Source organism: Saccostrea cucullata, unplaced genomic scaffold (genome assembly GCF_032062105.1).
Source record: "Saccostrea cucullata isolate Sc308-1 unplaced genomic scaffold, CSIRO_AGI_Scuc_v1 ctg3663, whole genome shotgun sequence".
NCBI lineage: Eukaryota > Metazoa > Mollusca > Bivalvia > Ostreida > Ostreidae > Saccostrea > Saccostrea cuccullata.
The window spans coordinates 102,330-117,820 of record NW_026938206.1 but is presented as its reverse complement, the minus strand read 5'-3'; the positions used below and the strand labels follow the sequence as shown (position 1 = coordinate 117,820).

Below are 15,491 nucleotides of genomic sequence, written 5' to 3'. Positions count from 1 at the left end.
TATAACATATGTGTGACTACATGCGTTTCACATAACATACGTTAAACGTATGTTTGGAATACACGTATGTGTTACGTACGTGAAACGTACGTGTAACATATGTTATGTGCAACCATACGTTACACGTACGTTAATAAACGTACGGTTTACGTGTATATTGTCAACCACATGTTACACGTACGTTAATTAACATATGGTTTACATGTGTATAGTCAACCACATGTTACACGTACGTTAATGAACACATGGTTTACATGTGTATAGTCAACCACATGTTACACGTACGTTAATGAACTCATGGTTTACATGTGTTTTATAAAGCACAAATGTCATGTATATATATAGTTTATGTGCATTATAAACCACACATTAAATATACTAATGTACATAAATAAATTATGGTTTACTTGTATTCTAAAGCTCTCATTACATATGTTGATGAATATAGTATGTGTATTATCAGGCACATGTTAAATATACATTTAAAAAGGTGTTTTAAATGTGTGTGAAAACCTATGTTTGAGAATGAGAAGGCTGTATATTTTGTAAATTCATATTATTACATACATGTATGTTAAATGTAGGTTGACTATAAATCTAATCCTTTTTATTTTATTTCAAATTTAATTTTTTAATCAAATTATCATTTAGTTTTTGCTATAAAGAGAAAAAAAAAACCAATGCGTTAAACATTTATTGTTGCTAGGGACTACATAATTTCACTTAAAATACAGGAACTTTTTGTATAAAAGTATGGCTGACTTCCACAACTATCTATTTTTCCTTAATAGTTTAAGTTTTGGAGAACTAATCAAGATATTATTTAACATAACAATCAATAGGCACTTAGGGCTTAACCTGTTATTCAGGAAGAAGAGCAATCATAGTGATATGACCATCTATAAAATCCTTCTTATAACGTGTATAACGGGTCCTTATATCAGAAGTTGCATGTATTTTAATAATTATAATATTTTAAAATCTAAAATATCTTTTTTTGATATAAACATTATTATGATATTTGGTTAAACCCAATCACAACTGAAGCATACATGTGTGTGCGTTGTTGACTTGTCGTGTGTGTTTATTTAATGTTTCAATTTATTTCACATTGTTTACCTTACGTCCACTTTCATGTCTGGCATAATGTTATCAGTTCGCATTGGTTTAAAATTTACTCTAAAAACAGTTAACAAAGTTTACAAAAAAAAGTTCTCCAATCTCGTCATATGTATCGGATATCGGTAGAGGCACATAAAATTGAACTCGGTCATCGGTAGATATAATCAATCCGAATTCAAGAGCAAAAATATATTTTAAAAAAAGAAAGAAATTCACGATAATTTCACAACAAATCTCAAAAGGGAGTAAATGATTCATCTAGATAATTATCAAATATACAGTGGGTACTGTCCGTATAAAACTTATAAAATATACCTTCCGGAATTTTCCAGCCTCCATTTATGTATTACATGTACGTTACCAGTGACGTCACTGGAAAGAGAAGTCTGACGTCTGCAAGTTCTAGGGCCTAGCTAAAGGTGAAGAATGCATAAAATCAACAATTATTTAATTACTTTATGACTGTGTGTTGCATGTAAACTAAGGGGGGTGTTTTTTTTCAGTGTATTACATAATGGAGACGTGGGTTACCAAAAACAGAAAATATTGACCATGTTGAGCCAGTGAGCTGTCTTGGTCAGCACCCAGGTGTATCCATCAACACGGGCACGATATATATCAAAATGCAGGTGAAGTTTAAAAATAATGTTATAACAATAAAGTATTTATTTAAAATGTTTTTAACCTAACAAATAAGATGCAAAAAAAAAAAAAAAAAGAAACAACAACAATTTGATGTAAAGTTCCACTCACTGAATTTATTTCTTTTTACAGTATTTAAAACATCACATTAGATGGTAAAGGAAATTATTATCTTTGAGTGCAATAATGGTGTAACAGTTTTGTTTTTACATATCTGCCCTTTTAATCCTTATGAATATAAATTGTGTTTGAGATTGAGAATTTTTATGTGATTTTAGATATGCATTCCAGGATGGTGACTGAAGCTCATCTTTGTAAACACCTATATGCCTAGAATGGACTCCAAAACAGATTATTAAAGTTTAACCAGTATAATCTTGAATATGGTAATACTTTTAAAAAGGAATAAGATTTTCTTATCATATTGCTTTTAGACTTGCAAATGCTACATGTAACTTGAAGCTTTTCATGTAAAATTTGAAATGCAATCGAGTTTGACGAATTTCACACTACTAAGAGTTATCTCCCTTGTCGGCATAACTCTCATTTTTCCCACTTTGTCCTTTGTAAGTTACCTGTTATTATTTTCAATCTTCAAACGTTATTGGACAATTTAGATCTGTACCTGTATTGCCGAAGTTTGGGGCAACATAAAAATCTTAATGAACGATATTCATTACAGATTTTATTTTTAAGATACTGACCAATAAATTTGGTAAGGTTACAGAGGGAAAACAGGGCCTTACGCTGGATTGACCCTGCAAAGGGGAATAACTTTTGAAAAATTGGAACACTTCTAGTATACCGGTCCCCATAAATATGGCGCTAAAATAGGTGCCGCCGAAGGCGGTGTACAATATATAGACGATCGCGTGAGCGATCGACAAAATCGAAAAAGAAGCCACAAATTGCAAATTTGACCCCAAATTCGTGTTCCTTGTGAAAAATTGGGTTTAAAAAAACTGGTTTTTAAACACAGTGTTTTAAATGAGAATTAAAAGATTTCGTAAAATAACGTACTTGTTTAGGAAATAAATCTCCATCTTGCGTTGTTTAGGAATGTAGTCACATGATCAATTTTTGACGTAATCTCATAAATATTCATGAGATGCGTCACTTGTGTTTTGACGTAATGAAGAAATGCCTGATAGGACTCAAAGTGCAATGCTATTAAAATTGCGTGATTTTTGTGAGAAATACAGGGATTTAACAAATGTTAGCTAATTACTAGTCATCGATGGATTGAATTGTGCATCATTATCGATTTGGAAGGAAAAATATTCTGAATATTTGGACATGATTAGGAGGTCAGGATATCGAGCTGCAGTTAACGGTAAGTTGCTTTTGCAATAACTTGCCTAAACTAAGCGCTGAAAATCGTCATGTTTCGACAATAGAGTTGATTTACCCTAACTTTTATTTCTTAAACTTTCCTTTGTAAAGCAAAAATTTCATGAACTAAACCAAAGTGTAAGATATCGGCACGATTCGACAGGCTGATTCATGCAAGTTTTTGGTCACAAAAGGCACTCATAGTGCCTTTTGTAAGCAAAAATTACATAAATTAGCCCAAAGTCAGAAAGATTACAGAGTGGATTTATAAAACAACCCCAATTTTAAAAACTATATAACCTAACCCTAATCACTCGATCGGATGCGTTTTGTTGAAGCGAGTGGGAAATTGCGGTTTGTTTACATTCTGCATAGCAACGGCAAGGGAAATAACTGCTCATGCGCAATCGCGTGATTCTGGGGACCGGCATACTAGAAACTTCCCGAAAAATTTAATGTGAAAGTCGTCTATTTTTTTTTTTACATATGTTTTTTTTTTAACCTCAAGGACAAAAAGTATACACTTGGAACACAAACAAAAACAGATGAGTCCATGCCAAGCTAAAGATTAATGCAGAAGGTAAGTTCAATTTTTCATTTCGTAACTCTTCTGGTTTTATCCAGATCGGACCTTACATATAATTAAGTCAGCTTCAGTATATAATAGAAGGATATGGAGATAACGAACAGTATTCAATCTCAAAGTCCATAAAACTATACAAAATAAGAGCAGTCAGCAAACACGGACCCCCGAAACATCAGAGGTGGGATCAGGTGCCATAATAAAACACTTATTTACTTACTATTCGGAAAATAGCTTGTTTATCATCTCCCTCAACAGCAAACTATTTCCCTCGTCTGCATCTTGGGGAATAGTTGTTGTCTTGGGGGATGATAAACTAGCTATTGTCCTCATAGCCAGTATATAGGTGTACATGTATACTGTTTTTAGCTCTTCTGTGCCAAAGGCTCAAAGAGCTAATGCTACGGCCATTTGTGCGGTGTGCATAAACTTTTTAGCTCACCTAAGCCAAAGGCTCAAGTGAGCTTTTCTGATCAAAATTTGTCCGTTGTCGTTGGCGTCGTTGTTGTCGTTGGCGTTGTTGTAAACTTTTCACATTTTCATCTTCTTCTCAAGAACCACTGGGCCAATTTCAGCCAAACTTGCTACAAAGTATCCTTGGGTAAAGGGGATTCAAGTTTGTTCAAATGAAGGGCTGCGCCCTTTTCCAAGGGGAGATAATTATGAATTAGAAAAAAATTAATGGCATTTTTAAAAAATCTTCTTCTCAAGAACCACTAGGCCAGGAAAGATGAAACTCATGTGGAATCATCCTCAGGTAGTGTAGATTCAAGTTTGTTCAAATCATGACCCCCCCAGGGGTAGGGTGGGGCCAAAATGGCCGAATAAAGTTTTACTTATGAATATACAGGAAAAATCTTTAAATATTTTCTTCTCAAGAACCACTGGACCAGGAAAGATGAAACTCATGTGGAATCATCCTCAGGTAGTGTAGATTCAAGTTTGTTCAAATCATGACCCCCGGGGGTAGGGTGGGGCTAAAATGGCCAATCAAAGTTTTACATAGGAATATATTGGAAAAATCTTCTTCTCAAGAACCATTGAGACAGGAAAATGAAACTTATATTGAATCATCCTCAGATAGTGTAGATTCAAGATTGTTCAAATCATGACCTCCGGGGGTAGGGTGGGACCAAAATGGCCAATAAAAGTTTTACAACGTCAAATCCATTCAAGAAATTTTGAATGCCCCCTGATACATTAACAATCATGGAACTCCCAGTGTTTGATGTGTTAGTGTTCCGTACAGCGGTATTTGTGATTGAATTGTTTTTGTGTCCAATTGAATGTGGCGGATCCAGGGTTGTTTACAGAAGGTGTGGAGTTCGAAAGAATGCTAGATATACTTCTGTGTTGATTTTCAATGATACTGCTGTAATTGTTAATTGATTGGATGTTTTTATGGCCAGTTATCTACATGATTTGATTTGGAGGTATGTTATTTTCGCTTAATTTTTGCACAAGATGTTTTCAAGCGCTGTGGTTAGTGAGTTTTTTGTCTCCACCAATACCAGCTGCGTTTGCCATTCTTTTCATTAAAGATGATAATTTGTTGACACCAACTGCCTGTCTTTTAAACCATTGCTCTGGGATTGACATTGCATGTTGCCGAGTATGTGTTGCTAAATAAAATGGGTCATCACGCCTTGAAAAATCATCGGGTCTTTTTTCGGAATATAGCTTGTAAATAGCAACAGGGCATCGATCTGGCGCATCAGTATTTGCCCACATTTTAGGTTTGACAACTCGAACATCCCTTGGATTTATTCCTTGTCTTGTTTTTGATTGCCGTTCATTAAATGTTAAATATTCTACGCCAGTAATATCAGTTTGCAAACAAATATCACCCCATGACATTGATCTGAACCCCTCAATCCAAAATAAGTCGTATTGAACAACCAAAGTGAATTTAGTATACTCTCAGGAGTTTGTACCCCTAACAGACCACATTCCCACAGTTTATTTATTTCGATGTCAGTTAATGGGTCTGCTTTATTAGACAGGTTTCCTTTACCCTCGCCTTTAAGACTTCGCTGTTTTGCTTTGAGAACTTCGCGCACTTTAACAAATTCTATGCTTGTAACAATCTGAAATCCATACATCATCTTACGTAAATATCTATCAAAGCTGCTCATAAAAGATCGCAATGTGTTTGGTTCATAATTTGAGTCATCGGGCTTGCGGACACTCAAGAAAAATTTCGACAGAATGTTACTCAATTCAGATGGGGGGATTGCTTCTATGGGCCTGTTTTCATTTTGAGTTTCAAGAAACGATTTTAGCAATCAATAGATGTTTTTTTCTATGTGTTTTTGTTTTCCTGCTCATTGATATATTTATCAACATCATTTTCATCTATCGATTCAAAACGCGATCCAGACATCGTCTGCTTCGAGACAGGTTTCACAATTTTGAGAAGATAACTTGGAAATGGCAATGTCAGACCTGTTCCCTCAATCTCAACTTCATAAATAATTTCATCGATCATTTTCAAATTTAGAAGACTTCACCAAACCTGAGCCACCTCCATCAATTTTTACAACTGAATTATTTGGAATTCTTCTCTCCATTATGCACATGCATTTGTTTATTTACATTACGTCACGCGGCGTAGGAATACATAGTGTGGATACAAAAATGATATCCAATGAGCTATATCCACGGCATAAAGGGCTAAATATGTGATAAATATTAAATAAAAGGGAATCGGTATTAAATCGAAGATTAAATGTTTTTGATTGATTATTGTTTTATCTCAGTCGGCAATATTTCAGTCATAATTTCAGCGAAAAATGTTCTTAAATTTTTTAAGTTAGCCATTGGATATGCTACAAATGTAGTTACAAATAATTCTAATTGTACAGCATAATCTCCTTTGATTTTAGAATATATAACTTAAAATTTCAACTACTTAGCAATGTCAAATTAAATGTCCTCGGAAATTGTGAATTTACCTACAAATGACATCATGAAATATTAAAAACCTTTCATCAACATGGAATCAGAAAATTCAACAGAGAATTACAAATAATTTTGTAGCATTGACTTTATTTGCAACAACTTAATAATCTTTCAATGATTGAATGATTGATTGATTGATTGTATACTGTTTAACGTCGCTCTCCAGAATATTTCACTGATATGGAGACGTCACCATTGCCGGTGAAGGGCTGCAAATTTAGGCTTTGCTCGGCACTTACGGCCTTTGAGCAGGGAGGGATCTTTATCGTGCCACACCTGCTGTGACACGGGGCCTCGGTTTATACGGTCTCATCCGAAGGACCGCCCCATTTAGTCGCCTTTTACGACAAGCAAGGGGGAACTGAGGACCTATTCTAACCCGGATCCCCACGGGCCAAGAAGTATATGATGATATTCGGGATTTTTATGCAGTTTTAAGAATTTTACATAAAAACATTTACCTAGGGTCCCAGTGGCAGGTCCTGTAAGAAAGAGTTGATATTTCGCTGTTTCGTTGGAGACAGAGAATCGATCGTACATTTCATAGAGTGTTGTACCATTCTGGAGAGTGATGGATACATAAAGGGATGAGGTGTTTTCTTTCGTTAACTGGTGGATTATATCATTTCCTGTATTAAGATATATTGAAATCAATCAATTATTCTAATGATGCAATCACACGAAAAGACGAATTACCTGAGTAAAAATGTCAACAACAAACATTGAGTAAATTATTTGAAAAGAAATATATCAAAATTTTTAATACAACATACATTTTAAATGTTTTAAACTCAATAAAGTCAGTATAAAAATCTTCATGCTTTTCGTTATCACTTGCATGGTTTTTTTTTTATTTTAAAGTTTTAATTAAATTGCACCTAATTTGATTTAGAAAAGTTCTATATTTTGAGGAAATATATTACTCAAGTGATAATTTATATCCCTTTTAAATACCAAACATACATATCTTTTAAAAAAAGGCTGTGTCAAAAATTGATAACTATAAATTTTATTCAGGAGTTCATCAACATAAGTCAACAAATAACACCGGTACATTTCAAAACGTATGAACTAATCCTTCATTAGCAACTATTTTTAAAAAAAGTTTTTTTTTCTAAATTGTGTTTGTCCTAATTTGGAAAGCTATCAAAGATTATAATTACCAATCCAGACTTCTCCTTCCGGTGAACCAAACCCATTTTTGTAATCTATCCAGATCCTGTCAAAGGTCACGGATCCATCTATCCGTTTTTGAATTGCCTTGAAAAGATACATCATAGTTGAATTATTTTGAAAACTGAAATATATCTGCATTAGAACTATAAATGGGGAAAACGTTTTTTTTTTACTCTTACCTATCCCTTAGTAAGAAATTAATTTTCAAATTAAATTACCATTATATCTGTCCCCCGTAGAACTTGAATATAAATTCAATTGCATTTGCATATTTTATACTAAATTCCTCTAAATAACAAATAAAATCTCAATCAAATTACAGTTGTTTTCTATATGCATTCTCTCTCTCTCTCTCTCTCTTCTCTCTCTCTCTCTCAATAACAAATCAAATCTGAGTTAAATTACAGGTTGATACTAAATTCTAATCCCCAGATCAAAGACCGAATCTCAAACAAATTACAGGTTGATTTAAAATACCTATCTCCTCAGGAACATGAAATCTTAATCAAATTACAAGTGTAGTGTATATGTTATAGTAAATATGTGTAATCAGGAATTTCATGTATTTCCTATAATTTAGGAAATATATGAAATTCCTAATCTGGTTAGGAAATACATGTTTTTACTGTTTTCAGTTAGAAAATACATGTATTTACTGAGTTTTTCAATACTTTTTACACGTATTTACTAACTGTTTTATGATTAGATAATTCAATTAATTAAAAAAGATAGTATATTCAAATTTTACGTCAGTTAGCATATCATATCAATAAATAATATTAACCTTTTTTATTTATAAATAATTTTTTTCTGGAATGAGTTGTCTATATCACGACATAATTGAACTGTTAAGTTATTTTTATACTTTTTTTTGAATTTAATTAAAACAAATAAAATTGCTTACTGACATTTCTTGTTTTACTACAAAAATCTAGATACTAATATACATGTACAATAATATGCTTCTTTGCATTTATTGACCGTAAATTTAAAACCCTGAAGTATCTTATTTGCAAATAAATCAATTCTTCTGCTGTCTCTTTAAAAATAAAAGAAATCTTATGAACTACAAAGGCCTAGCTATAATATTATATAGCGAAACTAAGGACAATATGTCAATGATGTGACTTTTTAAATATAATTTTCCACCCTCAAAATATGTTAATGTTTCAATGTAGAAAAACGGGGTTTATTTTCATTGAAAATACTAGTGCTTAACTTAACTAACACATAACGTTTTTAATGAAATTTTAGAAAGACAATGCACTGAGTCTTGCCCATAATTAGAAATCTATATGTATAACGTCAGCATTGTTGAAACACTTCTTATTACGTGCTGCTTAAAAACATGCAAATGTACTATGATTTGTATCCTTGCTGAATGTTTTAACGCATATATGTTTAATCACGTAGCTTAATTATTGTAGTTCAGTAAAAAGGTGTAAAATTGGCTAAATTTTTCAGTAAATACATGAATTTCCTAGCTATTCAGTAATTACATGTATTTCCTAAAACTGCCAGTAAATACTTGTATTTACTGAATGGTTTAGGAAGTACATGAAATTCCTGATTTCACATATTTACTGTAACATATACACCATTTTTAAAACTGTATTAATAAACAACACACCGTCCATCCCCCTCCCATTGTATCCATGTCACAGAACACCCTGACTGGAATAGAACTGATCCTATAAGGATAGATGTCGTACACGCCGCTATTAGTGCGGCCTTTATCAAGAAGATCCTGGCAGTCTGTGGCGAGAACTTAAGCGAAAAAAAAAACAAAAACACTTGATGGTTTTATTTTGTATATATATTTCGTATATTCTGTATGTCACATTACAAGATAGAGGCACACAAACATATAATGCAGAGAAATATCGAGATATTAAGGATGAAAAAAGACTGTTATTCTAAGCTTAAAGGGGTCGACTATAGTTTTATTGTGTGAAAACTACAATAGCGAAACTCTTCATTTTTATGGCATATATAACTTACATTAACTTCAGTGTACATGAAAAGTTTGGGGAAAATCTTTCGTCCAGGTATTTTTGAATGACCGTCTCAAATACAGGTACCTTTACTTTAGGATTATATAAGAGAATGCCAATTTTTAGCACTTTAAAGCAAATTATACAAATACTACAATAGACATTTTGTTCAAACTATAATATCTTATGAGTAATACTATATGATACAATATATTTAAAAAACACAAAGTTCTACCGTCTTGTTATGAGAGGGGGCATCTCAAAATGCAAAAAATAGCAATTATTACTATTTTATAGAGTACTACAAAATATGACTTAAACAATGGATTCACAAGAAAACATAATAAAAATATTGGAGATATTCTAAAATTTCTCTGTTTTATATTTCAAGAACGTATGTTTATTACTTTTTCTATAATGATATTTTTATTACCCCTTCCTTTAAGAGCTTCAAATTACCATAACGTCCAAAAGACACTGCAGCGACGTCAACCTACCTAGCAATTGCAAAATCGGTTAAAAAAAATCAGCTATATCAAATTGTAATTACTTTTTTTTTTACCTATAATTTCTTAATTTTGTTTAATTTTAATAATTAAACGAAAAAAGTTGCATTAAAACAATAAATACGTTTCATTTTACTATGATGCGCGAAATATTGCGCAATGGAAACTATAGTCGCCCCCCTTAAACTAAAATTATTTCATTTGAATTGATTGTGGACAAATATGAACAAAAATAAAACTTGAATGAAATTTTTACTCTTGATAGTGCACACTTTTTTTTTAGAACTCCAGTTTGTTGTATTGATTTTTCTTATCTATTTTAATTCAGATGTTTTCAGCAACAAATAAATTCGATTTTTATTGGTAATACTTAAATGATTATACAATTGTAGTGTATTTATCATTTTAAGAAATCGATCAAATGAGCATCCTTTTAATTGAAACAAAAGTGATTGTAAAATCTTAAACAATGTTCTTAAAAATATCTGTATAATATTTGAAATGATTTGCTGAACAGTACTAAAACTAGATGTACTGTGAGCACTTAGTTCATTAAATGATATCGCCACATCCCATATAATTTTAATGGTAAAGTCAATGTTTCGCCATGGGAGACTCGCAAAAATTGTCAGATCAGAAAGTAAAATAAGAGGTGCACAATGGCATTATGTAATAATGAATATGTAAAAGTTGCATCATATTTTATTCAGTGTTATAAGAGGAGTTACAGATAAGAGATGGGTACCCTTCAATATTATGGAAAGAATGGCAGTATCATTGTTTTGCTATAGGGAACCCGAAATATGTGTCCGATCAAAAAGTAAATTAGAAGGTGCACAAAAACTAGATATGTAACGAAGATTCTGTGAAAGTTTCATTAAATTGCATTCAGCGATATAAACAGAGTTGTGGATAAGAGATGGATGCTCCAAAGCGAACGGAGGGACATACGGACCTTAACTTTACCATAACAACAGCCTAACAACCAATCAAATGGTCGTCAAAGTCCGCTGTCGTAACTACAGCCTAACAACCAATCAAATGGTCGTTAGTGTTTTTCTGATATAACTAATTTTCTACAGTCAATCAAATGACAGTCAATGTTTTTTTTTCTGACATGAGTATTTAATTCACAGAAGCAAAAGAGGATTACATTTATAAGCACACAAAAGCTTTTAAATATTTATCACTGTTTGAATATTCTGTTTCCGTACTTAAAACTAACTTTTTGTCAATTTTAAGATTTGATCCTGTATCTCTGAAATTCATCCAAACGAGAAAAAAAATTAAAATACAGTAATCAAAAACTATTTTCACATTCTCAAAGTAAAATATACTCACCTATTGTGTTTCTTCAAAGTTAATAATTTCATTAAGTGATATGATAAGGAAAAATTAGAAAGCTGAAAGATAGTCTAGATTGAGGAAACGCAAACAAAAACACCAGGTATGCATTGTCTAGTTAAAATCATTCAACAGAAATATTTAAGAAAAAAATATGGGGATCAATTCGCAGAAAATTGCACGTACTTTGGGAGAAATTTCAGCACTTGCTCTTAATTGTGCTTTAATTAAACATTTTTATACAGTTTATATTCAAAATATCATTATCCAATGCTCATGTGAACAAAACGCAAATCTATATATAAAACAAATTAAATGCACCCCCCCCCCCCAAAAAAAAAAAAAAAACAACAACAAAAAACAAACAATACAAATATCATTCTCAATTAGATTAATAAAAATGCAGATTTGAATTAAAAGAGGTAATGCTTTAATCTGAGACCTGAACAATAATACAGAATATTGATTTTTTATATTTATGAAGAGATGGATTTAAGCAGAAACCTTTTCAGCCTATACAACAATAGCAAAGGTTCTCTTTGTTGTACTTTCAGGGATTTATTTAGGTCGTTATTCAACAGAGAATTTTTAACGGCTTCTCTGTTATTTCGTCAAAAAGGACACGGCGAATGTGACCAATTGCTAGGTATGTTCACTCCTCCATGGCACCTGATCCCACTTGTATTGTTTTAGAGGTCATTTTTTGGTCTGTTTTTTGTTTTGTATTATTTGAATAGAATTCTGAGTATGAATACTGTTCGTTATCCCCATATTTTTCATTTCCCAAAACAATATATATAAAAGGTTATACATACAATCATGAAAAAAATATCTCCAGCCCTCTGCATCTGATGCTGACGACTTGTGGAGTTTCCTGTGGAGCCGGCATTTCTTCAATCTTTCATTATACCCAAAGACACCGCAATCTCTCCCACACTTCTCAGCACAGTCTTTAAACGATATAGAATACTCTCCTAGAAGTTCGTCTTCTGACTTTTTATCATCAAAGTCCATGCTTCTGGCGTATCTCCGAGAAAACATGGCAGCCAGAGGCACCGTAAAGCAGGCAGCAATGAAAACGACAGCCAAGAGATTGCTCATGTTGTTCTGTTGTGTATTACTCTAGTTGTACGGTTTCTGTAAAGAAATTGCGAGCTAATCTTCCAGCTAGCGGGTATAAATATCAAAGCCTCAGTGCATTGCGTACCAGTGATTGGCTGATTGTTAGGTAATTTACTATCTCTGATAGATCGATTAGAGAACAAGAATGACTGAATCTTCAATTGGTCTAAATATTAGAATGATACTTTTATCTATGTTTTAAATTATATCCGTTGAATATCATCAAAATGCCGTCCATTTGTCTTTCTGTACGTCCGTCTGTTAAAATTTGGTGTACCCATCTCTAATTCTCAACAACTTTTATAACACGAAATGAAATTTAATGAAAATTTCACAGACGCTTTGATACACAGTGCTATTGAACACTTTTTTATTTTATCTATTAGTAAAAAATAGTTTATTTATCTATTTGTGACAGTGATTGAAAATAACAAATAAATATACTCTTATTTAATGTTTTGATAAAAAGTGTTTTAAATATTACTGATAGTAAAACTCAGTTACTATAGAAAAGGATATTTTCAAATTTTCTTAAATTATTTCAATTTTTATTTCTAAATGTGAAGAATTAAACGCATTAAAATGAAAATTATGATCTTTCATAAACCTCTGTATATAGGAGTGTACTGGTTTTATGAATATTTATTTTATCAATTAATGATTCGTGAATTGTTGTTAATCGTGACATTGTTAGTCAACGTCAAAATTCGGTCAATTTATAAGTTTTGCGAAAATCTGGGGAATACTAGAACACTGATTTAAACGCAAAATTATAATATTGGTACAGGCTGATAAAAATGATGTTTACATAAGTAAACAAATTTCCATTGGAGTGAGAAAGTAAGGAAAAAAGAACCTCCATGAAGGTTGATTAAAGTGACGTCGCCTTTAGGAAGGTAATTTTTTCCTCGTTCACAAAGTAAGCGCCACCAATGTATGTGTACTCAGTTTTACATTGCATCTGAAATCGAATAATTCTATGGGAAGACGGTGAGTATTTTGAAAAATCATTATAATCTAAAGATTAGAGGGTGCCAGAGATCATCTAGGTTATTATCCAGAATAGATATGAAGTAAAAGGGCAGTTATCTGTAGAAGGTGAAGACGAAATATTCCTACAAGGTGACTTAAGTAACGACGTTAAGTCAAAGTCTCCCCCAGATTTTACAATTGTCCATGTTCGAATCAGTAACCTCTTGTGACCATATGGGTAACTGGAAAGTATTGTTGCAAAACGACTCTATTTCATATTCCCATTACAAAACATGAACATTAATATTTTTTTCAATAATTTGAACATTCTACAGAACACCTTTACACGTACAGGAGTCAAAATATGCGTTGAGCTTTGACGTCACAAACGTTGAAAGCCGTACAAATGAAACGTCAGAAGCCAAAAAAAAATCATGTTTACATTGAACAGAAACTGTTGCTTTGTTACGACTCGTCAAATAAATTAAACTCACCCAAAGGATAAAACCGTTATTTTAAAAGTATTTTATTTACAGCCAAAAGAAGTTGAAAAATGTAAATATGAACAATGTATCATAATTTTGTGACAGAAATTTGGTCAGAACTAATAAGGAGGATTATTAAATCTATTTGCCCACATCGTTGCAGTTTTGATACTATATATTGCAAAAATGTTGATTTGATAGCTTAAATTTTGAAGGGTACCCATCTCTCATCCGCATCTTTTTCTACACCACATAATAACATGAAATGATACTTTCACAGTCAATGTCATCTCCTGTTTATCTTTTGATCTGACTCTTGTTTGGGTCATATATTTTACCGCTATATTCATATGGGAGGCGGGGGTATCATTTAATCAACGCAGTATAAGTTTAAATTTCAATTAAGTGAATTCTTTACCAATGCAATCTATTTGCATTTAGCAATTTATACTAAAAGGACAACAAAATATTTATATCTATACTTAGTCAAGTGAAGTTACAAAACTGGTCGTAATTGTTTTTTCTTCTTGATACTAACATACTGTTAAAGACGTTATGTAATACTTGCAATCGCTTTAATTTTCATTGAATTTACACAAACAAAAGACTTATTATGATGATGACAATAAGTTTTCTATCTCACTGCCTTTTAATTCCCTGTGTATATGAAATATTCATAAGTATTCCACTGAAAAAATCAAAAAGTATTTCTTAACTCGAAAATATGCTATAGAGAATAAACTACAGACGACATTCCAATGTATTGACGACGTTGAATAAATAGATTATTTTTTTCTGTCATATAATAATAAAATTTTTGCCAAGCAGACCTTTAAGATCCTTTGAAATTGAAAGAAATTTGGACCGTTTAAATTATTTTTTTATTTTCTAGAAAGTAACAGGAGATTTTTTATTCATTATTATCTCGTTTGTTAAACTTGTTCTTGTTCTGTGAGCAGATGAATATTTATTTAGAACTAATACTGACCAATTGTTGACAATCGTCGAATTTTCAACTCATCAATAACCAAGTTTCCGTGAAAGAGCACTGATGCATGTAAATACTTGTAGATCTCCAGAGTTTCTACTCGCCATTTTTCTAATAAATTGGAATGGCCAAACTTTCAACCCTGCAATCTTACCACTTTCCAGTACAACAGTAAAATTACAAATCTGGCTTCTTTTCCTTCTTAACATGAAATGTCATTAAACAATCCTTATTTTTTTATTATATACATTCAGATAATGAACA

The 15,491-nt window shown here is 32.0% G+C and overlaps 1 protein-coding gene and 1 long non-coding RNA gene across 2 annotated transcripts; one reads left to right on the top strand and one right to left on the bottom strand.

Moving 5' to 3' along the window:
• The first annotated feature begins 1,100 nt into the window (after positions 1 to 1,100).
• LOC134249616 (uncharacterized) lies at positions 1,101 to 3,820 on the top strand. The gene is made up of 3 exons (XR_009988326.1): positions 1,101 to 1,541; positions 2,043 to 2,150; positions 3,605 to 3,820. It is a non-coding gene; the product is annotated as an uncharacterized LOC134249616 (long non-coding RNA).
• Positions 3,821 to 6,776: 2,956 nt separating this feature from the next.
• On the bottom strand, positions 6,777 to 12,774 carry LOC134249615 (angiopoietin-1-like). The gene is made up of 4 exons (XM_062731952.1): positions 12,476 to 12,774; positions 9,447 to 9,583; positions 7,804 to 7,900; positions 6,777 to 7,269 (listed from the first exon to the last, which is right to left on the bottom strand). Exons 1-4 carry the CDS (start codon positions 12,759 to 12,761, stop codon positions 7,010 to 7,012), a joined length of 780 nt encoding a protein of 259 aa, XP_062587936.1. The 5' UTR covers positions 12,762 to 12,774; the 3' UTR covers positions 6,777 to 7,009.
• Positions 12,775 to 15,491: the final 2,717 nt, after the last annotated feature.

Excerpts from the sequence above, each read along its gene's own strand:
- LOC134249615 (XM_062731952.1), bottom strand. The coding sequence starts at position 12,761 with ATGAGCAATCTCTTGGCTGTCGTTTTCATTGCTGCCTGCTTTACGGTG. Across the intron at positions 9,584-12,475 it reads GAGATATTTTTTTCATGATT|TTCTCGCCACAGACTGCCAG; the intron begins GTATGTATAACC and ends TTTTCGCTTAAG. Across the intron at positions 7,901-9,446 it reads CAATGGGAGGGGGATGGACG|GCAATTCAAAAACGGATAGA; the intron begins GTGTGTTGTTTA and ends TATCTTTTCAAG.